Genomic DNA, 23,621 nt, shown 5'->3' with positions numbered 1-23,621 from the left:
TAGCGCAGACACCAACCACATGCAGAAATGTGCTAATTATGCCCTCTTGTCGGCGCACCACGGCGAATGGCCAGAGTCGTGTTGTATTTGTGGCGAAAAAAATTTGTGTCGATTGGATTGGGGCCCCGCCTTGTTAAAATTTAACCATTTCGAGCTGCTGGAGCATGATAAGCAGCCCAGCATGACGGAGAAGATTACGCTAGCCGACGCGCTGTCCAATGTGGAGGTGTTGGACGAGCTCTCCCTGCCGGACGAGCAGCCGTGCATCGAGGCGCAGCCCTGTTCGATTATCTACAAGGCAAACTTCGATACGAACTTCGAGGATCGCAATGGTTTTGTCACTGGCATTGCCAAGTACATTGAGGAGGCCACCACCCATGCCAACTTGGTTAGTTAGCTCATCCGGCTTATCTCTAGCATTACTCACAGTTTACCCCTTTCCTTTCCTCTCTCTTCCCCTCCGCCCTCAGAATGTGCTTCTGGACGAGGGGCAGAAGCACGCAGTGATGCTCTACACCTGGCGCTGCTGCTCGCGCGCCATCCCGCAGCCCAAGTCCAACGAGCAGCCCAATCGAGTGGAGATCTACGAGAAGACGGTGGAGGTGCTGGCCCCGGAGGTAAACAAGCTGCTGAACTTCATGTACTTCCAACGCAAGGCCATCGAGGCCTTTTCCGGCGAGGTGAAGCGCTTGTGCCACGCCGAGAAGCGCAAGGACTTCGTGTCCGAGGCGTACCTGCTGACCCTGGGCAAGTTCATCAACATGTTCGCCGTCCTGGACGAATTGAAGAACATGAAGTCCAGCGTCAAGAACGATTACTCCACGTACAGGCGGGCTGCGCAATTCCTCAAGGTGATGTCGGACTCGCACACCCTGCAGGAGTCGCAGAATCTATCCATGTTTCTGGCCACGCAGAACAAGATACGCGACACGGTCAAGGACACGCTGGAGAAGATCGTGGGCTACGAGGATCTGCTCTCTGATGTGGTCAACATTTGCGTTCACATGTTCGAAACAAAGATGTACTTGACGCCTGAGGAGAAGCACATGCTGGTCAAGGTAATGGGCTTTGGCCTGTTCCTAATGGACAGCGACGCGTGCAATATCAACAAACTCGATCAAAAGAAGAAGATCCGCCTGGATCGCATCGATCGCATCTTCAAAAACTTGGAAGTGGTGCCTCTGTTCGGCGACATGCAGATTGCCCCATTTAATTACATAAAGCGCAGCAAGCACTTCGATTCCAGCAAGTGGCCGCTGTCCAGCTCGAATGCCATCAGCCCACAGGCGGATTTAATGGTGCACCTGCCGCAGATACGCGAGGATCACGTCAAGTATATTTCGGAGCTGGCGCGATACACAAACGAGGTGACCACCACCGTCAAGGAGAATCCCTCTGATGCCGAGAACCGGATTACGGCCGATCTGGCTCTGCGCGGCCTGCAATTGCTGTCCGAGTGGACCAGTGTGGTCACTGAGCTGTACTCCTGGAAGCTACTGCATCCCACTGATCATCACCAGAACAAGGAGTGCCCCGTTGAGGCCGAGGAGTACGAGCGGGCCACCCGCTACAACTACACCTCGGAGGAGAAGTTCGCGCTCATCGAGGTGATTGCCATGATAAAGGGACTGCAGGTGCTGATGGCGCGCATTGAAACCGTGCTGTGCGAGGCTATCCGGCGTAACATCTACTCCGAGCTGCAGGACTTTGTGCAGCTTTCGCTTCGTGAACCGCTGCGCAAGGCCGTAAAGAACAAGAAGGATCTTATCCGGAGCATCATCATGTCGGTGCGAGAGACGTCGGCGGACTGGCAGAAGGGTTATGAGCCCACCGACGATCCAGTGGCCAAGGGCAAGAAGGATCCCGACGGCGGTTTCCGCATCCAGGTGCCGCGTCTCAATGTGGGACCCTCCTCCACGCAGCTGTACATGGTGCGCACCATGCTGGAGTCTCTGATCGCCGATAAAAGTGGCGGCAAGCGCACTTTGCGCAAGGACATCGACGGAAACTGCTTGCTGCAGATCGACACGTTCCACAAGACATCGTTCTACTGGAGCTACCTGCTCAACTTCAGCGACACGTTGCAGAAGTGCTGCGATCTCTCGCAGCTGTGGTACCGCGAGTTCTACTTGGAGATGACCATGGGTCGTAAGGTTAACAAGTGCTTGGTGCGTCATCAGCACAACGAGGAATGCAAGGATCTGATCACCATGGAGAAGCGTATTCAGTTTCCGATTGAGATGTCCATGCCCTGGATCCTTACCGATCACATTCTGCAAACAAAGGAGCCCTCAATGATGGAGTAAGTAACTGGCACACAGGTGAACCGATCCATACTAACTATGTGCCTTTTACAGATTTGTCTTGTACCCCCTGGATTTGTACAACGATTCGGCGTACTACGCCCTCACTGTCTTCCGGAAGCAGTTCCTGTACGACGAAGTGGAGGCCGAAGTCAATCTGTGCTTCGACCAGTTTGTCTACAAGCTCAGCGAGCAGATTTTCGCCCATTACAAGCAATTGGCGGGCAGCATTTTCCTGGACAAGCGTTTCCGCTTGGAGTGCGAGGTACTCGGTTTCAACTTCCAATCGTATCCCCGCAATAATCGTTATGAGACCTTGTTAAAACAACGACATGTCCAACTTTTGGGTAAGCAAAACACCCATTGCCTAATGGTCTTTTGGTTAATTGTTTCTTTTCTTGTTCAAGGCCGTTCTATTGACTTGAATAAATTGATCACACAACGCATAAACGCCAACATGCACAAGAGCATTGAGTTGGCTATCAGCCGCTTCGAGGGCAACGATATTACCGGCATTGTGGTAAGTGGAACTATAGTGATGCCCAGAAGCAGTCTCGTCTAAAACACGTTTGATTTCAGGAACTTGAAGGTCTACTGGAGGCGAATCGAATTTGCCACAAGTTGCTAAGCAAATACTTGGCCCTGGATAACTTTGACGGCATGGTCAAGGAGGCTAACCACAACGTACTGGCGCCCTACGGCAGAATAACACTGCACGTCTTTGTGGAATTGAACTACGACTTCCTGGTCAATTACTGCTATAATGCAGCTACAAATCGGTGAGTCAGCTTTCTATTTTTTATTGCTTAAAATACTAATTACTATTATGTCTTTCAGTTTCATTCGAACCAAAGTGAATCTTTCGTCGTCACAGGCTATACAGCGTGAAAAGCCGCCACAAATGTCCCACTACTATCTGTGGGGCTCCAAGCAGCTGAATGCTGCCTATTCCACACAATATGGCCAGTACACTGGCTTTGTAGGTTCACCGCATTTCCATGCAATGTGCCGCCTGCTGGGCTATCAGGGCATAGCAGTCGTCATGGACATTATACTGAAGGACATTGTTAAGCCGCTGATCCAAGGCTCGCTGTTGCAGTTCACCAAGACGCTGATGATTGCCATGCCCAAGTCGTGCAAACTACCCCGTTGCGAATATGGTTCGCCTGGAGTGCTCAGTTACTATCAGGCCCATCTTACAGACATCGTGCAATATCCGGACGCGAAGACAGAGCTGTTCCAGTCTTTCCGGGAGTTTGGCAACAGCATCATCTTTTGCCTGCTGATCGAACAGGCGCTCTCGCAGGAGGAGGTGTGCGATCTGCTGCACGCCGCCCTCTTCCAGAACATATTTCCCAGACCTTTTTGCAAAGGTATGTATGGGTAGACACTTACATAAAGTAGTTCTGCTTTCTTACAACTCTCTCCCTTTTAGAAAATGAGAAACCGGAGGCTAAGCAAAAGCGCCTTGAAGCCCAGTTTGCCAATCTGCAGATAGTTTCAAACGTGGAAAAGATCGGCACTGCAAAGGTGAACCTTTAGATTGTTTTATTAAGTAACTTCTTAACTCAACTTTACCAACAGCAAGCGATGATAGCACGAGAGGGAGATTTGTTGACTCGTGAGCGTCTCTGCTGCGGCCTCAGCATCTTCGAGGTTATTCTAAACCGCGTGAAGAGCTATTTGGACGATCCGGTGTGGTGTGGTCCTCCACCGGCCAACGGGATTATTCACGTGGACGAGTGCTCAGAGTTCCACCGCCTTTGGTCGGCTCTCCAGTTCGTTTATTGCATTCCAGTGAGGGGCACTGAGTACACCATCGAGGAACTCTTCGGCGAAGGTCTGAATTGGGCTGGCTGCGTCATGATCGTACTGCTGGGACAGCAACGGCGCTTCGAGGCTTTGGACTTTTGTTACCACATCCTGCGGGTACAGCGCGTTGATGGCAAGGATGAAGATGTCAAGGGCATTGTAAGTTGCTGCAGCTTTGTCATAACTATCAAATGTCGAAACATAATTCGAATATATCATTACAGCAATTGAAGCGAATGGTGGATCGGATTCGTCGGTTCCAAGTATTAAACTCACAAATCTTCTCCATTCTCAACAAATATCTGAAAGGCGGCGATGGCGAGGGCTCAAATGTGGAGCACGTGCGGTGTTTTCCACCGCCCCAGCATCCCTCGGTCATATCGTCCTCGTCGCACTACCAGGATCCCCAGAAGCTGCGGCAGAGCATAAACAATTGAAGTCTCCTGGATAGGGATGCATTTAAGCTAATCGCATACAAATAGGTTATACTTAATCGCAGTTGCATTAGTCCCCGGGAAAACAGCGACGTAGAAGCCGAATAGCCAAGTTCTTGGCTATGCTGCCTAAATTTTGACAGTTTATTTAGTCAAAGAGGCGGTCTTGGTTCTATTTGAATTCGATTTTATTGAAAATCTCTTTTGGTATGTCGCATTCAATCTTACAGTACGTTAAATGTTTTATCCAAGCAATTATACATATATAGATGTAATTTTGATTCACTTGCCAAGGCATTCGATTCAACTACTCGTACATTATCCCAAATACTCTATTCTAAGCTCCCTAAGATATTATGTTTTTGGCCTATCTATTCCTTCGCTACAAACTGATACATTTATATTTTGCTTCCCGATTTGAGAATCAAATTAGCCAAAGAATTGATGACAGCACGGCGAAATAAAAACTAATTGGCTTTAAACACAATCAAAGTATTACAAAAAAGATGCCGCACAGTGTATGCCCATACATTCATACATTCAAAGAAGCCACGACAGCCAGCATTGAGACACATGCAATTAATACAATGAACATTATCGAATAAAATTTTCATACGTATTTCTAACAAACCCACATAATGCGGCATATATTTTAAAACACGAAGAGAAAGTATAGACGGGTCTTTTGCAAGATAGAAGGGGAAACCTCTTTACTTTTCAGCGGATTTTGTCAAAAGATAACATTATTTACTTCACGATAAGCTATAATACTACCTATCCGTACCACTAACTGGAATATTTATTGTCAATTTGGCAATTGGGAAGTGTATTTCGGAATGTGTTGTCTACCTCGATTCAACTAGCAGCTACGCCGTTGGTTGCCTTGGCATTCTTTCGAGGATCGGTGTACGTGTACAGGACTGTAACGTTGTCGGCATAGTTTCTCGGAAGATCGAAGTCGGCACTATCCGCACCCAGGTAGCAGGCTCCGTAGGCACTGCTCTTGGTGATGCGCACCAGCTTGAGGTTGAAGTCGATGCTTGTCCTGGAGAGTTCACTGATGAAGGCCTCCTGCAGCAGATCCCAGCTGGACCACACCGATCCCACGCACACTACGCTTAGGTCGCCGGTCTTGACCAAATCCTGGTGCACATTGGGTAGCAGGGCAAGGATCATTCTGGCCAGGTGGACGCCGGCCTCGCGAAACAAGCCGCGCGCCAGTTCGTCTCCGTTTTCGGCGTTCTGCGACAGCTTCTTGCACAGATTGGCGAAGAAGGGCTTGTCGAACTTGGCGTAGCAGTGCGGCAGCATGTCCAAACGCGTCTCCAGACTAAAGTGCTCCTTGATCAGAGCCCAAGTCTTCTCCACGGGAGCCGCTGACTTCTCAAAGTTGTCCATGTGGTCGAACACCACCTTGACTGCGCGATACGAGATGTACCAGGCTGGGAAATAGATCGGTTGGGGGTCAGTATGGTGATTGCGAAATAAACCACAACAAAAGCGGCAATGAGTCAGTGGCAATCAACGCTATCAGGCAATCCTAATCGCAGATGCAGCCGTTAATCTCGACATTGAGCCAGGCATTAGTAGACCATTAGCTGATAAGACCCACCGATTTATGCTCCCCACTTACCGCTTCCCTCGTCGCCGAGGAAGTTGCCCCAACCGCCGCAATTGGACGTGGAGCCGTCAGGGTTTCGCAGCAGGCAATTGGATCCAGTTCCTGAAATAAGCACCATTCCTCCGATGGATGAGGCGGTGTACATGCTGCCCATGGTGTCGCTGGACACGGCATAGCTCTGGGCCAGGTCCGGAAACGTGGTGCGCAGCTCCTGCTCCAGCTCGCGATTGGTGGCCTCCTGTGAGGATAGAGTGGTATTGAAAGCTGTATCTAAAAACCTATTTAAAATATGGTTGATGGGTTGTTAGCACTGACCTGCTCGCAGCCACTGAGGCTCAATCCCAGGCTGGTGAGGGGCGTGTCCTTGGGAATGCCCGCCTCCTCCTTCGCCCGCTCCACCATGTCCGCGATGCGGCGGGCGCACTCCGGAATGCCGATGCCCCAGTGATTGGTGCCCAGGCCGCTGGTGGCGCCCACGGATTGGCCGCTCTCATCGCAGATGACCAGCCGGGAGTGGGTGGCTCCGCTGCAGGAGACAAAGAAGATGGTTTCTATTTCCGGGCTCTCTTCATCGTTATACAATGGGTGTTGTATGTCCGTAGGGGCCGTGACCGCGGACAATACCGCTATTGAATGAAATTAAATTAACCGATCTGGTGACGGCTAATTGGAGTTAAGGAACCACGCAATTGACAAATTCATTCAGGGGAAACGTGTCACACGCACTAATTCTATTCGACAACCCATAGATCCCAATAAAACCGTGACCATAAATACACGGAGAAAAACTTATCGGCTTCAAAGCAATAGAAACATAAACATTTTTGTTAGCCAAGATTGCTATCTTATCTTAAACCTTTATTGTGATTAAAACCTTTACACATTCCCATCGAAAATGAAAACATATAATGATTAAGTTTCAAAAATTTGTTTCTGTGCATTTAACAATCCAAAGAAATCAAATTATAGAAGCTCAAATAGGGGCGTGAAATTACCGTTATATTGCACACTGACAGCCACTGACAGAAAAGACGTGACGTGACGAAAGTGCACTGCTTAATACGCTCAATTGAGGAAATTATTTGATAGGCCACGCAAAGTGAGCACAACAAAAGACGTTTGTTATCGCCGCTCAACTATTTTTAACTTTCTTTCAATTTACTTCGGCCATAAAAATACCTCGGTGGGGCCAATTCAAAATAAGGCTCCAAAGTTTCGTAACGTACGTAGCAGCGTGCGTAACGTTAACACATCAAACATTGAAGACTTCGATAAATAATCGAATGTTAACAGAATGTTAGCGGATTTTCCAATTTGTTATGTGCGGTTGTACGGAATATAATTATCAAATAGTGCGCAAAAACATTAAATGTTTTCACTAGAAAGTGAATGAAACTGCTCCTCAACCCGCGACCGCTGGCGTGCCACAAACAAGCACGTTAATTAATATGAAATTGCCGACGAATTCCCGACTTTGGCGGCCTCTGCTGCTGCTGCGCCGCCAAAGGTCGCATGACGCAAAGGCGGCGGAGGCTCCAACACCCAGACCGGTTCCAACCAGTGCCCAGCTGGACGAACTGGAGCGGAATGTGGTTATGCGCCACCACCGGAACAACATGCCACAGATTCGCTCTCTCATCCAGGAGTTGGAGGCTGGAGAGCAACACAAACTAAGTCAGCTGCAGGCTGAACTGGAACAGCTTCCCAACGCAACGCATCCGCGCCTGCAAGACTACGGCGAGGAGCCGCGGGAACTGGCGCAGTATGTCCACCGGCAGTTGCCACCACAGTCCACCCTCAAGGAGTTCTCGGAATTGGCCCGTGCTCTCAACCTTTACCGCATGGATCACTTGGGGAACTATACGGGGCACAAAAGCTACTACCTGACTGGCCAACTGGCAACTTTGGAGCAGGCCATCATACAATATGCACTTCAGGCGGTCACCGACCACGGTTTCAAACTGATCTCCGTACCAGACATACTGCCCAAGGAGGTGATCGAATCTTGTGGCATGCGCACTGAGGGTGAACGCACACAGGTCTACAAACTGGACACCGGCGAATGCCTTTCGGGCACTTCGGAAATGGCCCTGGCCGGATTTTTTTCGAATAAACTACTGTCGGAGGAGCAGCTGCCCATGAAAGTGACTGCCGTGAGTCGATGCTATCGGGCTGAAACATCAGGACTTCAGGAGGAGAAAGGCATTTATCGTGTGCACCAGTTCAACAAGGTGGAAATGTTTGCCATCTGCACAGAGGAGCAGTCGGAGGCCGAGCTAGAGGAGTTTAAGAATATTGAGGTGGATCTGTTCCGGCGGCTGGGCCTCAATTTTCGGCTGCTGGACATGCCGCCTTGCGAGCTGGGTGCTCCGGCGTACCAAAAGTACGACATCGAGGCCTGGATGCCAGGTCGCCAGATGTGGGGCGAGATCTCAAGTTGCAGCAACTGCACGGATTATCAAGCCAGGCGGCTGGGCATCAGATACCGCCGTTCCGTTGACGGGCAGATCCTCCATGCCCACACCATCAACGGAACTGCGACGGCTATTCCGCGTCTGCTAATTGCCCTGCTGGAATCTTATCAGCGGGAAGATGGCATCGAGATACCTGCCGTTCTGCGGCCATTCATGGACGACCAAGAGGTGATCACGCGAAACAAACGGATACCGGAGACGAAGCTGGTCAAATTCATCAAGGCCTAGGCTAAACACATTCTGTACCTTTGACTGTTATCATTAAACCATTGTGCTTATCAACGAAAGCTGGGGAATATTTTGAAGCACTTGCCGCAGCCGATATCTGCCAGATCAGGTTATAACACCAACACCCTGCGCTTAATCACGTTAATTAATTATCGCGTTTGGCTATTGAATTACAAATCGATTTGTGACCTTTTTACATACCCTTCGACTCCGCCAAAATATTTCATTGTGTTAGCGAGCTGGACTAATACGAGTCCCAACTGGAATGTGGTTCAAAAGGCTGTTGATGTGGAGAAGGCGGTTCCTGCAAGAGAAAAACGAGTGCCATTTAGCAATAAACAATTGCACGATTAACTTTAACACTGCAGCGGGTTGTTAGCACTCGGATCAAGCTTATCGCGTTTCATTAGCCCCAAAACATTTGTCAACCGCCCAGGTAAGAAAATACCGCTGACACAGGTGAAGTCAGCACACCAGAGACCAGTAAAGAATCTGAACCTAGAACTGAAACAGACAGCACAGCAAGAGGTGCATGCGTTCAAAGAATGCACTTTTAGTTCAGCGAGGGTTTATTTATAGTGGCGGAACTATTTACTTTATACATAGGAAGTCGAACTTTCTTCACACCACTTCCGTTCTCAGGAGGTCTGCCTGTACCGCCGCTCGTGCCTGCAAAAGTGAGAGCGCCAAGCGTGCGTGTTCCAAACTAGTTTATAATGCATCCCGCTCACTTTTGCTTACGTTAACACATATCTGGCTCATCACCCATAATATCATTGTTGCAGAGGTTGCTATTTTGATTTACTATACCACGCCCACACATCGAAACACTCATTAGATTTTGATTAGAAGCGGCACATAACTGCCATATTTACGACGTGCAACTCTTACCCGGCGGAGCTCAATCCGTCCACGTTCCGAACGCTTTGAACAACAAATGCGTTGTGTTTGGCATATTTCTCATTTCAGGCTCAGCGACTCTTTGATATTTGTGTACCCGGTAATTGCACAATACATGGGTATATTGTGCTCGCAACTGTGTTTGTCGCAAGCTGAAGCAAACACTTCCGCCCCTATAAGATATTTTTGTGCATTGGGTATTGCACCTAATTTGAACTGATGATGCACAGATTGTAAGAATATTTGGAAATCGCCCAAATGTACTCATCTCTATTTTCAGATTAGTACTACTTAGTACCGGGTAGTCAGTAGTCGGATAATGTTGCGAGACAGCTGTGCCTCAGTGCTGGTAAACAAACAAAAGCATTTGCAATTTATCGGCCAATTGGCGCCAGGTTTAAAATGCACAATTTTCTGTTTTTCATCTTTGTGTTTATTAAAACGTTACAATTTAATTCTATTACACTTTTGCTTATAAACGAAAGAAACAAATCATTGTCAATTGGTACATCATATTTTATACATCGTTTTCATTTTCAAACTTCTAGCAATCAACAAAACGCAAACACCAAGGTTACAACTTATTCATAAGAGCGTACAAATCATATAAAAAATCGGCAAAAAACATGGATATTGACAAGCGTAGATACAAAAATCAGTTATGTCTCTCATTTGGGGAGGGCTCGAAAGTGACCAAACTCTTTTCTTGCCTGTTCTTTATGTACAAAAATAAAATGTCCTAAATGTAGTCGAAGTTTGTCGTTGAATGTGCGCGAATGGATTTAGGGTGGGTCAGGGCGATCCCTATGAGTGAGCCAGTGGAGAGGGGTATTGCGGAAGTCCCTTTATTGAAAATTGTCAAGTTCTTATACGTGCCGGTGTTGTGCTGCTACTGATGCTGCTCCTGTTGTTGTCCCATTTTATGGTAAATCCTAACTAACATTTCTCGGAAAGAGTAAAACACGGTAAAAGTCAAATGTTGAAAGTGTTTCGTGCAAGGAGCGACCATTGCCAGGCCTCTACCACTTTTTCTTGTGACCGTCCACGGACACGTCGCCAGGGCCCAAGGACACGATCATGAGAAGACCACCAATCACGGAGAGAGTCTGCAAATATATTAAAAATATATGTGACAAAATTCACAAGAATAATATGGTCAATTGCTAACCTGGAAAAAGTCGTATTTCAAGAAATCCCTGAGTGGCTTGTAGGACGGAATGGCCCACCAGGCATTGTGGTATAGATTCAGAACCGTGAGCAGAGCCACCAAAATCAGGGCGGACAGCTTCGTCTTGTATCCCAGCACGACCAGCACCATCAGAATGGAGCCAATGATGTCCTGGATAACTTGCCATACGCTTAGCTCAAACCGGATCAAAGTGATGAACATAAAGGCCAGCAAGATGCGGCCAGCCAGCTGCATGAAGTTCTTGGGCTTGTTCTCACCCATCGATGGCACGCCGGCGAACAGGCTGCGTCCCTCTATTCTGGCTTCCGCCAGGACGAGCAATAGGGCTCCGATGAGTGCAAAGTTTCGCAGCAAGAACTGGAAGTCCCACAGAATGGAGTAAGCCACGGTCTGCAAACAGAGAATCCGGTTAACATTAAGGCTTCTTCAGGCGGACAAGGATGCAGACTCACCTGCAGCACCACAATGAAGAAGAGCAGTCCCACCGCTATGTCGACCTTAAATCTGGCCATCACCATGCCGCAGCCGCCCAGTTGGCCCAGCAGGTTGACAAGCACAAAGACGGTGGCCAGGAACTTGCCGCAGCCCCAGCTCATGTCCATGTACTCGCGCTGCTCGTTCCATTGGAAGTACATACGCAGGCCGTCCTCGAAGAACGTGGCGATGAGGCACAAACGGGCCACCGTGGGCAGCACATTCTTGCCGCGCTTGATGACCTGCAAAAAAGAGTGTTAGATTGGTTCTGGTTGAGTTGAGAGCCACCAGGACGGGTGCTAATATGGTGATAAGGGGGCTACTGACAAGATGATAAGGAATTGAAATATACAATGCCGTTGAGCGTGGCTTGCGCGTAGTTGGTGGAAATCGCACGCTGGCTGTGACGTGTCTCTAAACGCTCTATCTCTCGATTGCTATCTGCCAGCTAACGGGTTTTGGCCCGGCTGTCCATGTAATTTAATACATGTATGTATGTAAATCGCGAGCAAGTTCACCTGGCTTTCTAGCCCGACTATTACGGAACTCGACCTGGCCGCTGGCGTCCAGCTGCCCGCTCTTTCTTTTTCAACACTTTCACTTGCGGGGACAGCTCTCTCGCACACACACACACACACATCCGCACACAGATTGAAAATAAGCAGCGAGAGAGAGTTTTCCCTGCGGCAGACGCAACAACTGGCAATTGCGGTACTGGAGTACAATGCTATCACATATGGGTTGCACCCAATTCTTATTGGATGCCAATGATCAGCACGTAGCCCCCTTGTCAGCGGATCGTGATTATATGCAGCCAAGACCCTCGAACTTTGCCGCGTTTGGGTGACGTTGGCAGTTTTCCCAGTCTGCAGCTGTCAGGGCATTCCCGCAAAACCTATTTGGGAAGCACCAGGAAGAGACTGTCTGCGGTGGATATGGGGTCCTGGGAGACTTCTGAACGGCTGTTGAACCTATAATATATTACCTTCTCCGCCACATCCTCCGTTTTCGCTATGTACTCGTTGGGTATGCTCATGTTGGCTGCTTTGGGCTGTTCCGATCTCTCACTTTGGGGCAATCGTCTGTGGGGACACTTTGGCAATTCGTTTCTGGCTTCCTGGGCGTCGCGTCGCTCTCCAAATTGTTGTTAAGTTACCAGAAAATCATGAATTAAAAGTCAGGAACTTAAAAACACACACGCACGACAAAGTAGAGCCGTGATGGGGGCCTATCGTAATCGCTGCGTTATCGATAGGCAAGGGGCAGCACATGGCCAATCGGCAATTGATAATTCGCTGTGAATGGGAAAGTAATCAAAAAACAAGCGTGCCAGTGCCCATTTTATTTGACAAGTTAAACGCTAACTGCTTATATTATCAAGATGTCTGTTAAACCCAAGCGTCAGAAAATGGAGAACGAAGACGAGGAGACTAAGCCAAAACAAAAGAAAGTCAAAGCCAAAAAACAGAAGGACGCCGGCTACGGATCCGGAGAATTTTCCTTGGACTGGGATGTGGACAGCTACAAGACGGAGTACGAAAGTGATGAGCACTGGGATCTACGGCGCAGCTTCATGCTGGCCCACAAGGATCGTTTTGAGGAGGACCGGCTAGTGTGCCTGGCCCAAACGTTCGTCAACATGGAGTTCATGGGCTGCAAGTATCCCAGCGCGACGATGTTGTTGGTGGCCGAGCTGTCAAAGGAAATTGCAGCGGATTTCCGTCAGAAACGGGAACAGCGCCTGAAACGCACCTTTGTCTCGGCATCGGATGCGGCGGAGCAGCGCGCCAAAGGTAGACGGAAGAACAATTAGTGGGCCAAGTGGCGGGAGGAGATTCTTTATATCACTAGTAACTATACGAGCCAGAGACCACAGCCTAATGCCTAATTCCAACTACTAGGGCGCCGGGCTGCACCTGTTCCCTCGGCGGGGTCCCCAAAAGAACGACAGTGTTTTGGCGGCGGAGATCCAGTCGATCTCTATCAAGATCTGCGTTTCGGCAAGCTCATTGTGTACTTAGCCGGGGGACGGAACTGCCTGCAAAACTCCTGCAACATAGCGAATGTTAAGTACGAAGAACGCGCCAGCCTAGATCAGCCAGTTAACGATAATAAAAAATACGCCGAATTATTAGTAAATAATGAGGTGATAGCGACAGGACAGGGAGAGACCCTGAAGGCCGCCAAGCAAGCTGCCCATAAGCAGGCGTGTATGACGCTCCAGTCGCATTGCTATAGTATAAAGGTATGAAAGTCTTGAAATAGTTTATGCCTTATCTAAGCCATTGCCACTTTCTACAGCTGAATGCCTCGCGCGACACCATCAAGGTGGAGAAGAACAAGGACGGCGTCAACATCAATGTCACCAAGGAGTCCGCCGACAGTCAGTCCGATCCCAAATTGGACGCCAGCAACAAGGGATATCGCATGATGCGTCTTATGGGCTGGACAGGCGGTGGCTTAGGGCGCCTGAAGCAGGGGCGTGAGGATCCCGTAGGGTAATAGTTAGACTTTCAATTAATTGCCAAATTATGCTAAACCCTCTTTTATTATCAGTTATCTGCTAAAGAGCAATCGCAATGGCCTTGGATTAATAAATCAGAGTGGGAATATCGCTGATTACCGCAGGCTTATAGAAAACTATGTGAGGTCGGACGACATACGTGACATGCAGTTTGAGCCCACGTTTTCGAAGGAAGAAAGAACCAAGTTTCACCAGTAAGCAATGAAGGTTCATTATAACAAATTAAAGTTAATAATTTTGGCATTTCCTTTTGCAGAATTGCCAGGCAATTCAGCTTGCGCTCCAATAGCTATGGCAGTGGTGAGTCCCGGCGGCTGTTGATCACCAAGAAGATCAGCTATGGCCAAATACTAACGGAGGTCCTGTTTCGACGCAACCCCAAGTTTTGTGAGCGTTACTTTGTGCACGTGCCCATGCAGAAGGCTCACCTGTTTCCCGGACATGTGGCCGACCTGGAATTGGAAAATGTAGGCGAATAGGCAGGACGGACAATATCTCAGCTCGTATTACTCGTATATAAGGATCTTCTTTATTCTTAGTTTTAAAGGATGTAAAATACATGCAAAGAATTTCTAACCGTGTATGTTGTTTACGTTTCGTGCTGAATGTCGGTGGGAAAGAAGAAGCATAGCTGCAAGTGCAGTCTCTTGTGCGTGCGATTTCAATGCATATAAAATTTAGCAATGAATAAATGTCCTCGGTGCAACTGCGATGCTACGGGACAAAACCGTCTCGTCACCGACAGCTGTGGACACACCAAGTGTCGTCTCTGCTTGGTGGCAGATGTATCGGATTGCCTGGAATGTCGAGTTGCAGCCCAGGAAAGTGTCACGATCCAGGAGACGCACGAAACGCAAGCAAGGACATCTGCGGATAAGCGGATTATTGTCACAGATAAGGGCTACCACTGTACAGTCTGTAACAAGGATTTCCGCAGCCGGACCCAGCAGTATTACCACATCACCTGCGGCAACGATCTTCTCAAGAAGTTCAACTGCAACGAGTGCGGACGCGTGAGTTGCACTGTGTACTTCTATTGTGTGTACTGCTCTTGACTCAGATTTTTGTTTGCAGAGGTTTGCTACCAGTTCGCATTTAAAGTACCATCTTATGAGCCATGAGAATCAATCGAAACACTCGTGCAGCGTCTGCCAGAAAAGTTTCAAGCAACCAGTTGTTCTACAGCGGCACATGCTTACCCACAGCCAGGAGAATCACTTGTGCCCGATCTGCCAGAAGGTTTTCCGCCGCAAGAGCTCTCTTAAAAGCCACCTGACGATCCACAGCGATCTAGGTGTACAATTCAAATGCGAGCTCTGCTCTAAACATTTCCAGAACAAAGCCAATTTGAACCAGCATTTGCGAAAACACGACAAAAACATTATTCGACACAAGTGCAAAGTATGCCAGAAGTCCTTTCTACGACAAACCACGCTTCGGCTTCACATGAAGCGTCACTCAAGCCGCGAGCGTCAGTCTTGTCCTCTGTGCGGCAAAAGCTACAATGATCCGGATGCTCTGGGCAGGCATCTAAGGCAACACAAGACTGCAGAACGCTACCGCTGTATCCAGTGCGACATCACGGTCAACCGGAAGGACAACATGCTGCGACATTTGCGATCCATGCATCCTGGTTGTGCATTTGATAGTACTGTGGAGATAGTTGTACAGAGTTCAAGTGCCCAGGAGGCCACGATGGCGGAGGAAAGACCATCTGAGACTGTGCGATACAACAGCGTGATACAGAGTGTGGGCAACGTTGAGCCAGTGATGCTACCGCAAACTACGCCACTACAATCTCAACTCTCCGAACTGCAGCTGGAGCAGGGGAAAGCTGCCCCGGAGCACCTGCCTTTGCCAGATGTAATGCCAGAGGAGAATGTCCAGCTCTACCGCAAGATCATATTGGATCTGGACAACGAGGAATACTCTAGCGAACACAGCCCCGATGCACAGGAACCCGCCTTGCAACATCACCAGCCGCGTATCCCGGGACAAGGTAGCTCCAAATTTAGCGAGATGCACTGGCGCAAGAATTTCAAATATTGGTACCAAAAAGAAGAAAACACAAAGTGACGATATGATCTCTAATGAGTTGGCCCTTATTCAAAAAAGGTCCCCTAATTTATTAGAGATAAGTCAGGTGCTGCGAACCGAAGCGAGCCGCAACAATCTCGTTGGCCGCTAGCCATATTTCCGCGTGCCGACGTCACAGCCAAGTTCACCGGCCATCGGAAGCAGCAAGAGCACTTAATTTGCAATGAACAGTATTCAATATGATGGACGAGCGATCGGAACTCGAGACACTGCGTGAGATTTATTACCTAACTGATGATGCGTCGGGCAACTGGCGTAAGCTGCTCGCTCTGGGCGACTGCCTGGACCAACAGCTTAAGCGCAAACTGCTCTGGATGTGGCCCACATCGGTGGACCTGGAATACTTTAATCAGCTGCTAGTCATGCACGGCATCCAGCGAATTTTGAGCATAGGTTGCGGCAGTGGGCTTTTGGAATGGCTTATGACTGTGTCCAGAGGTCGGGAAGTCTCCATGTTTGGCTTGGAGGTCGACCGCAACTGGTGGCAGAGCAAGTATTCTATCCGAAGTTTTATACCGCTCAACTATTTAGAGGATGCAAGCCAACTGGACGCGGATTTATTGGCCAAATGCTGCAGAGACGTTCATCCTAGTGCTTTGCTCTTCTGCTACTTTAACAATCGCGGAGCATTTCTGGACTATCTGAAAGTGTTTCACGGAAAGTGGCTTATATTAATTGGGCCACTGCCCGCCCTTGGAATCCATACAGATCCCAATCCTGCTCAGCCCCAACTGCCCATCGACCAGTGGATCCTGCGAGAACGCCTTAACTGGACTGACCACAACATTGTGGCATTCTACGAAAAGATAGCCTAGTCTAGTCTGTAATATCTCTATAATTGTAGTAATAAACCATTGCCTTACATCCTAATTAGTTCCTGTTCACTTCTATGTGAAACTTGCAGGCGGGTATGCTTTGCACTTCGGCCGTCACCGTGCTGTTTATGCCCAGATTGCTAAGAGCTCCTCGCACCAGTCCGCATGTGAAGGCCACGAACTTGGGCGCGTGCTCCAGCTGCTTGGTGCCCGGCGAAATGCGAGTCAGAAAGCGAAACGCCTTGTCCTGCACAACGTACATTCCATGGTTGTTCGTCCTCAAGTTGTCCACCTGCTTCTTGTATATGAGCATCCAGAAATCGGTGCATATAAACTTCATAGTCTCCAACTCGTCCTTAAATCGCGACACTTCACGAGTGAGCCGCTCGATGAGGCGGTAGCCGGTGGTGAAGCCGATATACTCCAAAGTGGCCAGGTCGTGCTCCTAATAGGCGGAACCAAATCGAAATCTGTTGTATGACTGGTTCTTTCACGTCCCACGGGTTCCTACCTTATTGCTATCCAGACAATAATTGACTATCTCCGCATGCAGGCAATCGAAAAGGATTTCTTCAGACATTTTCGAGGATTTAATTTTTCTTTGTAAGTTCAACAAATTTTTTAGCGAATTTGTTTTGATCTACATTTAGTCAGCTGTTGTCCGCGTTACCGGGCGAATGGCTAGCTGGCTTTTAGCGGTATATATTGTGTTACTGTTATTTATACCTAAATATTAACGGTATATATAATTATTTGTAATATTTTTTCTGATATAATGAAAGTTTGGTAATTTTCTAAGGGTAATTTCAAAGTATTATTCTAACCATATTGTATTCTATGTTTATTTTCAGCCAAACTCCACTTATTTGTATCGCTGATCTGGCATCGCTGTTTAGTGAGGGGGTGTTTGGCCAGAAGCACAACAAAAAATGCATACAAAACAATTCGCATTAAAATTCGCGAAATAAGTGAATTATACTTGACCAAACGAGAATTAGTAACTAATCCAGGATGCTTGACCTAGCCCACAAAGCCACTCTGCACAGCATGGTCTGCCAGGCCATCCTAGTGCTTATTTGTTTGCTCTGCTACGGATGCGGCGGCCTCACTGGGGCCAAGTTCGTCTTCGACGATACGGTGGCTATCGTCAAGAACCGGGATGTCAACTCACTGCCTACCAACTGGACGGCGATCTTCACGCACGACTTCTGGGGTGCTTCCCTGCTCAGTTCGGATTCCCACAAATCTTTTCGGCCACTGACCACCCTGATGTTCCACTGCGAGTATGCCCTGCTGGGACTGAGTGCCGCCCACATGAAGTTCCTAAACCTCCTGCTGCACTGCGTCAACACGCTGCTCATGTGGCGATTAATTCGCTCTCTTTATGTTCCGGAAGTCAGCACCGCGCGGTGGGCCATCCTCTCCGCTGCGTTATTTGCCGCCCATCCAATACACACGGAGGCGGTTTCTGGTGTGGTTGGTAGGGCCGAGCTCATGTTCGGCATGATTCACTTGTTGTGTCTGCTGCTGACCGTGGCCAACACCGGGAGACTCGGTCCGCAGACTGGCGCGCTGATTATGCTGCTCACCGCTGTGGGAATGCTGTTCAAGGAGTCAGCAGTGACCATCCCCATGTCGTGTGTACTGTTGGATTACTTTCAAAATGGCTACTACCATTTGCGATTCAAGGATCAGTGGAGTCTTGTGCGCGCACGGATCAGCTACCTGTTCTACTTGCTGGGTACTTTGGGTCTGCTGACGGCTCGCCTTTGGTGGCAGGACTTTGAGACGCCCACCTTCAAGGAAGTCGACAACCCCGTGGCTCACAATGAGCATGTGCTGACCCGTGGGCTTTCCCAGCAGTATCTGCTGGTCATGAATATCTGGCTGATGCTGTGCCCCCACTGGCTTTGCTACGACTGGGCATTGGGATGCGTTAAGCTGGTGACTAATATTTGGGATCTGAGGCTGCAGGGAGTGATCGGATTCTACTCCATTGTGTTGGTAGCTCTGATGAACTTCCGTCGCCTGCCCGGAATGATGTTAGCTCTGGGTTCAATGATTATCCCGTTCCTGCCCGCATCGGGAATTATTTGCGTAGGATTTGTAATTGCAGAACGGACGCTCTATGTACCCTCCATTGGCTTCTGCATGCTGTCCATCTACGGATTCTTATATTGGTACGACTGCAGTACGGAAAACACCCATTGGCGCACTGCTCTACGGATTTTTTTAATGCTGCTCTTCACCGTAATGATGATACGGACTCGGCAGCGAGCTACCGATTGGCTCAACGAGGAGCAGTTGTTCAAGTCTGCTTTACAGGTGTGTCCAGACAATGCCAAGGTACACTATAACATAGCCCGACTGGCCACTGACACAGGAAACAATACGAAAGCCTTTCAGCACTACCACAAGGCCATTCAACTGTATCCGAACTATGAGTCAGCTCTGATGAACCTCGGCAACCTGTATCGGGAGCATGGTCAACTGTCCACCGCTGAGGAGTACATTCGATTGGCGTTGCAAGCGTATCCTGCATTTCCAGCGGCCTGGATGAATCTCGGCATTGTGCAATCGGCTCAGGGAAAGTTCGACAAGGCATTGGCCAGCTATGAGAAGGCCCTGAAGTACAGGGCCAATTTCGCTGTCTGCTACTACAACATGGGGAATCTGTATCTGGAGCAGAAGCGTTACGCCGAAGCCCTCCATCATTGGCAGCATGCTGTGGCAATAAATCCCCGCCAGCCAAAAGCCTGGGCTAACATTCTCACAATGCTGGACAATAAGGGGTTGCAGGACGACGCCCTGCGCATCTCAAATCAGGCTCTACAACACCTACCCAACGATGTCAGCATCCTTTTCATACGAGCCAACGTTCTTGGCAAACTAAAACAATACACGGAGGCGGAGGTAATCTACAAGCGGGTTGTTGAGCTGGAGCCACACAACACCTTGTATCACACGAATCTCGGAGTTCTCTACCACCGCTGGGACAAGACGCAGGAGGCTATAGAGGCTTATCGGACTGCAATAAGTATTAGCGCGGCTAGGGCAACGACAGCCCGGGAGAATCTCAGCAAGCTCTTGAAACGCCTGGAGAGGGAGGCGCAGGTCACGCAGAGATAAGCGTTTTAAGTCCCACCGCCACCCGCCAAATATGGATCCAACCAAAAACTTGGTTGTTTGCCAATAATAAGAGGTATGGAGATTATTTGCAATTTTTAAAATAAGAAAATTAACCCAACAACTATGTACACTTCCTAAGCCGAAATAATCCTAAACAAAATATGGGGTTTGGGTTCAATTACTCGTCTCCAAATATTTTGAAAATACTTACCTATAAAAGACATTAAAAATAGATAGTCTAATTTAATTTAAACTTTGTGCAATATAGTATTTATATCATACATCCATATCCCATCAGCGAAATCTCATAATTTTATTAAGTATAAGTTAGGATAGTTTATTTATTTACTCGAGGGTATATACAATTAATGTTAAAACTAAATAATGATCGAACAATTACTAGACGACTTACATAAATTAACTAAACTCTAGAACTAAGGACTACAGGAAATACTTCAAAGAATAGTGACAATTCAGGCACCATTGTAAAATAACTCAATTCCATTAAAGATTCATGATTTTAAAATAATAATACCGCAAATTACATAAGTTTATATGTAGCACATATAAACAGATCGGGCTGCTCGAACATGGAGAACGCTGAAAAACTTTGGCAGAATGCGAGACGACAGGTCGAACAAAAGAGAGATTAACGTGGACATCAGTAAATATTCAAGATACATGCATGCGTCTATGTACTATATGCGTAGGCGTAAAGGTATAACAAAGTCTTTGTGTTTGAGATACGGGTCTGTTGGGTTTTTCTGGGTGAGCAAGCAAGCAACGGCGGCTGGAACTAAATCAAATAATAATGAGCAAATAACACAGCTAGCACAGCAACACGGTTATGGGGTGGCAACGATCTACAGCAGCACAAACTCTTCGCTTTCACTATCATCTTGGTCGTTCTCATCGCCATGCTGCGGCGGCGCCAATTGTGCGCCCAGTTCCTGGGCCAGAGAAGCCACCTGTTTTATGAGCGGCTTGTACAGCGAATCGCTCATTTCGTCCCGCTCATGATCCAGGCAACGACCGCGGGAAAATGTGAACAGTGGATAGTTCATCTCTGTTTGCTCGGTGTGATGGGATGATTGAGGCGTCGTATGATGGCTCCCAGCTGCTTTATCCACAGTTGCCCCAGAGGCGCAACGCATGGGATGCAAATACTGTAGGCATTAAGATATTTATTAGGAAATAGGAAAACCAAGTGCTTGAGTTTTGCTTACCAGCTGCACGCTCTCCATAAAACTGTCGAAATCACTCTTGGTGGCACAGTAAAAGCCGATGCAACAACTAGGATCCATTTTGCTGGCCTTTAGCTTTCGCGGGGACTTGCAGTGAAACGAGTGCAGGGAAAAGTTCTCCTGGTTAACATCGACCATCTCCTGGCAATAGTGCGGATCCAAGTGGATGAGCCTGTCCTCCTGGAAGCCGACAAAGTACAACGAATGCTTCGGCTTTCCACCAATGATTCCCAGGCAGTGTTCTGTACTCAGCAGCAGCTTCAGACAATGGGCATACACAGGATTCAGTTTATCGCTGCCCAAGCGCAGTGGTATCAGAACAATGACGGACTTCCAGTGCTGGTGTTGTTCCGTTTTAGGAGTTTCCGCCTGCGGTCGCTTTGCTTGTTGCCAAGGCACATGGGGTTTTGGCGCCGGTTCCGGAATGCTGCATTGATCCTCTATATCTTGCAAGTAAACTAAAACACCAAAAACAAGGTTATCAAAACACACACCTTATCAATTGAGCTTTTGAGTAATGAGCTTCGCGAACAAGGTTGCAGCAATTACTCATGGACATATCAATGTGTCATGCCAGTTATCTTATAAATCGTTAACTGAGGATTCCTTTCTGGTTGTACTTACTCGTGCAATCTTTGGCTACATAGACACTAATATTGTCAAAGTCTGCATTTTCCTGAGCTGCGTGCTCTAAGGCGTGTCTGTGGTGAAGTATAGAGTTATTAGATTAAATAAAGATTTACAATATGATAAAGGTCTCTACTTACTTAAGCAAATAGGAAACAGAGGCGGGACCGTACCAATCGCCAGGTTTTTTACCCAGATGCTCCCCCAGCCGCACCAGGGCATGAATGGAGAAGGGACTGCTTTTCGAGGAACTGTCGCCGAACCACTTGACGATCTTCTTATGCATGTTGTCCTCGTAAGTTGAGTGCAACTGAGACTCTGAATCATAACGCCAGCCTGAAAAAAGAAGGAGGTTTTTTAGAAATTAAATTTATTTGCGCGGGCTAATTTAACTTACTGCGCCCCAGGAAGTGACAGATGAGACCTTGAGCTAAGAGCATCTGACCACTCCTTAGCATACAGCCCCACCCACAGTCCGAGGTGTAGTTGGAGCCATTCATTATTGGGAACTCTCGTCGGTAGGTCATCCAAATTCTGCTATAAAAGTCACGACGAAAGCCTTCGATGCCCTCCTCCCAAGGCTGTTCGCCCACCTGGTTCTCCACTGCGTCCATCCCAAGCTCCTGGGGCACCACAATCTCATCGATCTGCTGCGGATTTAGGGCTGGATACAAGGAGGCGGACGTAGATGAGGCCTGGATACTGTCGAACGCCGATGTGGCGTTATCGGGGGTGGTATCCGCCCCACTGGGCAGTTCGGTGATGGAACTTTCCATGCTAACGGGCGGCGTAAAACGTCGATGATAGCACCGTCCAAGCAGCCACACGGGCTGCTCCTTTGAGAAGCTGGTTTGTCTCATCTTGCCGCTCCAGCCATACTTAACATTGTGCCACATGGCCACGAGCTTTGACTCCATGCCCTTGGTGGGAGTACGGTTTGCCGACAGGTCACCGGGTTCCTCGCTGTGCTGCTCCACGTGACCGCAGCTCGGACCGCTGTTGCCGCTGCCGCCGTAGAGCTGACTGAAGGCGTTCATGAAACGTGATGACGTCGATATTTTGCGCTGCGGAGTCGCTGTCGCAGCGTTTTCCGTCTTGGGGTTCAGATTCGCAGATGAAGTGCTTACGGGGGAGGGGGAAGGGGCGCGAGGAACGGCGAACACGGTACGGTGAATCGTCTGTATGGGGGCCGCTTGCTCCTCCTCGATTGCGCCGTCCTCCACCAGCGGCAAGGACAGCGGATCCGCATCCTGGCCGCATATCCGACTACCCTCTACAATGGTGCCCTCGCCGGCGGCTTCGAAGAGCATCAGTTTTTCGTCGGTCAACTTGGAAAGAAGGCCGTCATAGTTCATCTGCTTGGTGGCCGTAGTCGTGGACGAGGACATGAAAATAGAGGCGGAAGTGGTAGATGAGCTACTATGACGCTTTGTCCGCAGCTTGCGGAACTTAAAGAACTGCGGCATGGCAAACTCGGTGCGAGCCCCTTGCTGGCCCTGGCTTAACTGGCAACCGACCACCGATTGCGTGCTAATTACAAATGTTTACTCACCGTTTATTTGTTGACAAAATAAGATAAAGTAACTACACGAAATTTGTTTTTCTTATTCTTATTCGCGAGAAGTACAATTGCCAATTTCAGTGTTGCCAGACTGCAGGTATGCTCTATTATAGGTATGTTTGTAGGGTGTGTTCTCATTTACGCTAATCTAATAATGAGTTAAAAAAATGATACATTTTGTTAATAGAT

At 48.4% G+C, this 23,621-nt stretch overlaps 10 protein-coding genes across 12 annotated transcripts; 6 read left to right on the top strand and 4 right to left on the bottom strand.

Annotated features, from left to right (window-relative positions):
• The first annotated feature begins 64 nt into the window (after positions 1-64).
• LOC120454340 (cytoplasmic FMR1-interacting protein) lies at positions 65-5,183 on the top strand. The gene is made up of 9 exons (XM_039639551.2): positions 65-388; positions 471-2,302; positions 2,358-2,650; positions 2,711-2,823; positions 2,883-3,082; positions 3,141-3,676; positions 3,739-3,833; positions 3,888-4,274; positions 4,340-5,183. The coding sequence occupies exons 1-9, from the start codon at positions 182-184 to the stop codon at positions 4,550-4,552; spliced, it is 3,876 nt and encodes a 1,291-aa protein (XP_039495485.1). The 5' UTR covers positions 65-181; the 3' UTR covers positions 4,553-5,183.
• A 90-nt stretch (positions 5,184-5,273) lies between these two features.
• LOC120454343 (N-acetyl-D-glucosamine kinase) lies at positions 5,274-9,905 on the bottom strand. The gene is made up of 5 exons (XM_039639555.2): positions 9,764-9,905; positions 9,074-9,176; positions 6,486-6,696; positions 6,183-6,408; positions 5,274-5,991 (listed from the first exon to the last, which is right to left on the bottom strand). Exons 2-5 carry the CDS (start codon positions 9,097-9,099, stop codon positions 5,405-5,407), a joined length of 1,050 nt encoding a protein of 349 aa, XP_039495489.1. The 5' UTR covers positions 9,100-9,176; positions 9,764-9,905; the 3' UTR covers positions 5,274-5,404.
• LOC120454341 (serine--tRNA ligase, chloroplastic/mitochondrial) lies at positions 7,349-8,931 on the top strand. The gene has a single exon (XM_039639553.2). It carries the CDS (start codon positions 7,619-7,621, stop codon positions 8,870-8,872), a length of 1,254 nt encoding a protein of 417 aa, XP_039495487.1. The 5' UTR covers positions 7,349-7,618; the 3' UTR covers positions 8,873-8,931.
• A 282-nt stretch (positions 9,906-10,187) lies between the features above and the next one.
• Positions 10,188-12,672, bottom strand: LOC120451953 (surfeit locus protein 4 homolog). The gene is made up of 4 exons (XM_039635976.2): positions 12,421-12,672; positions 11,414-11,677; positions 10,941-11,351; positions 10,188-10,878 (listed from the first exon to the last, which is right to left on the bottom strand). Exons 1-4 carry the CDS (start codon positions 12,469-12,471, stop codon positions 10,792-10,794), a joined length of 813 nt encoding a protein of 270 aa, XP_039491910.1. The 5' UTR covers positions 12,472-12,672; the 3' UTR covers positions 10,188-10,791.
• A 43-nt stretch (positions 12,673-12,715) lies between these two features.
• Positions 12,716-14,535, top strand: LOC120451952 (NF-kappa-B-repressing factor). Its single transcript, XM_039635975.2, has 5 exons — positions 12,716-13,228; positions 13,337-13,680; positions 13,737-13,933; positions 13,992-14,153; positions 14,216-14,535. The coding sequence occupies exons 1-5, from the start codon at positions 12,817-12,819 to the stop codon at positions 14,436-14,438; spliced, it is 1,338 nt and encodes a 445-aa protein (XP_039491909.1). The 5' UTR covers positions 12,716-12,816; the 3' UTR covers positions 14,439-14,535.
• A 37-nt stretch (positions 14,536-14,572) lies between these two features.
• On the top strand, positions 14,573-16,043 carry LOC120451255 (zinc finger protein 91). The gene is made up of 2 exons (XM_039634780.2): positions 14,573-14,972; positions 15,034-16,043. Exons 1-2 carry the CDS (start codon positions 14,643-14,645, stop codon positions 16,033-16,035), a joined length of 1,332 nt encoding a protein of 443 aa, XP_039490714.1. The 5' UTR covers positions 14,573-14,642; the 3' UTR covers positions 16,036-16,043.
• A 188-nt stretch (positions 16,044-16,231) lies between these two features.
• LOC120451261 lies at positions 16,232-16,926 on the top strand. Its single transcript, XM_039634789.2, has one exon. It carries the CDS (start codon positions 16,236-16,238, stop codon positions 16,869-16,871), a length of 636 nt encoding a protein of 211 aa, XP_039490723.1. The 5' UTR covers positions 16,232-16,235; the 3' UTR covers positions 16,872-16,926.
• On the bottom strand, positions 16,872-17,553 carry LOC120451263 (trafficking protein particle complex subunit 6b). Its single transcript, XM_039634792.1, has 2 exons — positions 17,383-17,553; positions 16,872-17,316 (listed from the first exon to the last, which is right to left on the bottom strand). The coding sequence occupies exons 1-2, from the start codon at positions 17,449-17,451 to the stop codon at positions 16,927-16,929; spliced, it is 459 nt and encodes a 152-aa protein (XP_039490726.1). The 5' UTR covers positions 17,452-17,553; the 3' UTR covers positions 16,872-16,926.
• Positions 17,552-20,825, top strand: LOC120451253 (protein O-mannosyl-transferase TMTC4). 2 transcript variants are annotated; one of them, XM_039634778.1, is made up of 2 exons: positions 17,552-17,610; positions 17,723-20,825. In XM_039634778.1, exon 2 carries the CDS (start codon positions 17,883-17,885, stop codon positions 19,998-20,000), a length of 2,118 nt encoding a protein of 705 aa, XP_039490712.1. In that variant the 5' UTR covers positions 17,552-17,610; positions 17,723-17,882; the 3' UTR covers positions 20,001-20,825. The 2 variants fall into 2 exon arrangements, with proteins under 2 accessions (XP_039490712.1, XP_039490711.1); XM_039634777.2 differs by having other exon boundaries at positions 17,605-17,657.
• On the bottom strand, positions 20,345-23,560 carry LOC120451252 (cysteine protease ATG4D). 2 transcript variants are annotated; one of them, XM_039634775.2, is made up of 6 exons: positions 23,424-23,560; positions 22,269-23,226; positions 22,012-22,207; positions 21,869-21,945; positions 21,227-21,702; positions 20,345-21,166 (listed from the first exon to the last, which is right to left on the bottom strand). In XM_039634775.2, exons 2-6 carry the CDS (start codon positions 23,224-23,226, stop codon positions 20,864-20,866), a joined length of 2,010 nt encoding a protein of 669 aa, XP_039490709.1. In that variant the 5' UTR covers positions 23,424-23,560; the 3' UTR covers positions 20,345-20,863. The 2 variants fall into 2 exon arrangements, with proteins under 2 accessions (XP_039490709.1, XP_039490708.1); XM_039634774.2 differs by lacking the exon at positions 23,424-23,560 and having other exon boundaries at positions 22,269-23,376.
• Positions 23,561-23,621: the final 61 nt, after the last annotated feature.

The sequence above is a fragment of the Drosophila santomea genome, chromosome 3R (assembly GCF_016746245.2).
Source record: "Drosophila santomea strain STO CAGO 1482 chromosome 3R, Prin_Dsan_1.1, whole genome shotgun sequence".
NCBI lineage: Eukaryota > Metazoa > Arthropoda > Insecta > Diptera > Drosophilidae > Drosophila > Drosophila santomea.
This window is presented reverse-complemented; position numbering and strand designations above follow the sequence as displayed.

Coding starts and splice junctions, on each gene's coding strand:
- LOC120454340 (XM_039639551.2), top strand. CDS start 182: ATGACGGAGAAGATTACGCTAGCCGACGCGCTGTCCAATGTGGAGGTG. Junction 3,677..3,738: donor TCCCAGACCTTTTTGCAAAG/GTATGTATGGGT, acceptor TCTCCCTTTTAG/AAAATGAGAAACCGGAGGCT. Junction 3,834..3,887: donor AAAAGATCGGCACTGCAAAG/GTGAACCTTTAG, acceptor CTTTACCAACAG/CAAGCGATGATAGCACGAGA.
- LOC120454341 (XM_039639553.2), top strand. CDS start 7,619: ATGAAATTGCCGACGAATTCCCGACTTTGGCGGCCTCTGCTGCTGCTG.
- LOC120454343 (XM_039639555.2), bottom strand. CDS start 9,099: ATGAAATATTTTGGCGGAGTCGAAGG. Junction 6,697..9,073: donor TATTTTGGCGGAGTCGAAGG/GTATGTAAAAAG, acceptor TGTCTCCTGCAG/CGGAGCCACCCACTCCCGGC. Junction 6,409..6,485: donor GCCTCAGTGGCTGCGAGCAG/GTCAGTGCTAAC, acceptor CTATCCTCACAG/GAGGCCACCAATCGCGAGCT.
- LOC120451953 (XM_039635976.2), bottom strand. CDS start 12,471: ATGAGCATACCCAACGAGTACATAGCGAAAACGGAGGATGTGGCGGAG. Junction 11,678..12,420: donor CGGAGGATGTGGCGGAGAAG/GTAATATATTAT, acceptor TCTTTTTTGCAG/GTCATCAAGCGCGGCAAGAA. Junction 11,352..11,413: donor TCTTCATTGTGGTGCTGCAG/GTGAGTCTGCAT, acceptor CTCTGTTTGCAG/ACCGTGGCTTACTCCATTCT.
- LOC120451952 (XM_039635975.2), top strand. CDS start 12,817: ATGTCTGTTAAACCCAAGCGTCAGAAAATGGAGAACGAAGACGAGGAG. Junction 13,934..13,991: donor GGGCGTGAGGATCCCGTAGG/GTAATAGTTAGA, acceptor TTTTATTATCAG/TTATCTGCTAAAGAGCAATC. Junction 14,154..14,215: donor GAAAGAACCAAGTTTCACCA/GTAAGCAATGAA, acceptor TTCCTTTTGCAG/AATTGCCAGGCAATTCAGCT.
- LOC120451255 (XM_039634780.2), top strand. CDS start 14,643: ATGAATAAATGTCCTCGGTGCAACTGCGATGCTACGGGACAAAACCGT. Junction 14,973..15,033: donor ACTGCAACGAGTGCGGACGC/GTGAGTTGCACT, acceptor TTTTGTTTGCAG/AGGTTTGCTACCAGTTCGCA.
- LOC120451261 (XM_039634789.2), top strand. CDS start 16,236: ATGATGGACGAGCGATCGGAACTCGAGACACTGCGTGAGATTTATTAC.
- LOC120451263 (XM_039634792.1), bottom strand. CDS start 17,451: ATGTCTGAAGAAATCCTTTTCGATTGCCTGCATGCGGAGATAGTCAAT. Junction 17,317..17,382: donor ATTGTCTGGATAGCAATAAG/GTAGGAACCCGT, acceptor TCCGCCTATTAG/GAGCACGACCTGGCCACTTT.
- LOC120451253 (XM_039634778.1), top strand. CDS start 17,883: ATGCTTGACCTAGCCCACAAAGCCACTCTGCACAGCATGGTCTGCCAG.
- LOC120451252 (XM_039634774.2), bottom strand. CDS start 23,337: ATGCCGCAGTTCTTTAAGTTCCGCAAGCTGCGGACAAAGCGTCATAGT. Junction 22,208..22,268: donor CTGTCACTTCCTGGGGCGCA/GTAAGTTAAATT, acceptor TTCTTTTTTCAG/GCTGGCGTTATGATTCAGAG. Junction 21,703..21,868: donor TGTAGCCAAAGATTGCACGA/GTAAGTACAACC, acceptor TTGGTGTTTTAG/TTTACTTGCAAGATATAGAG.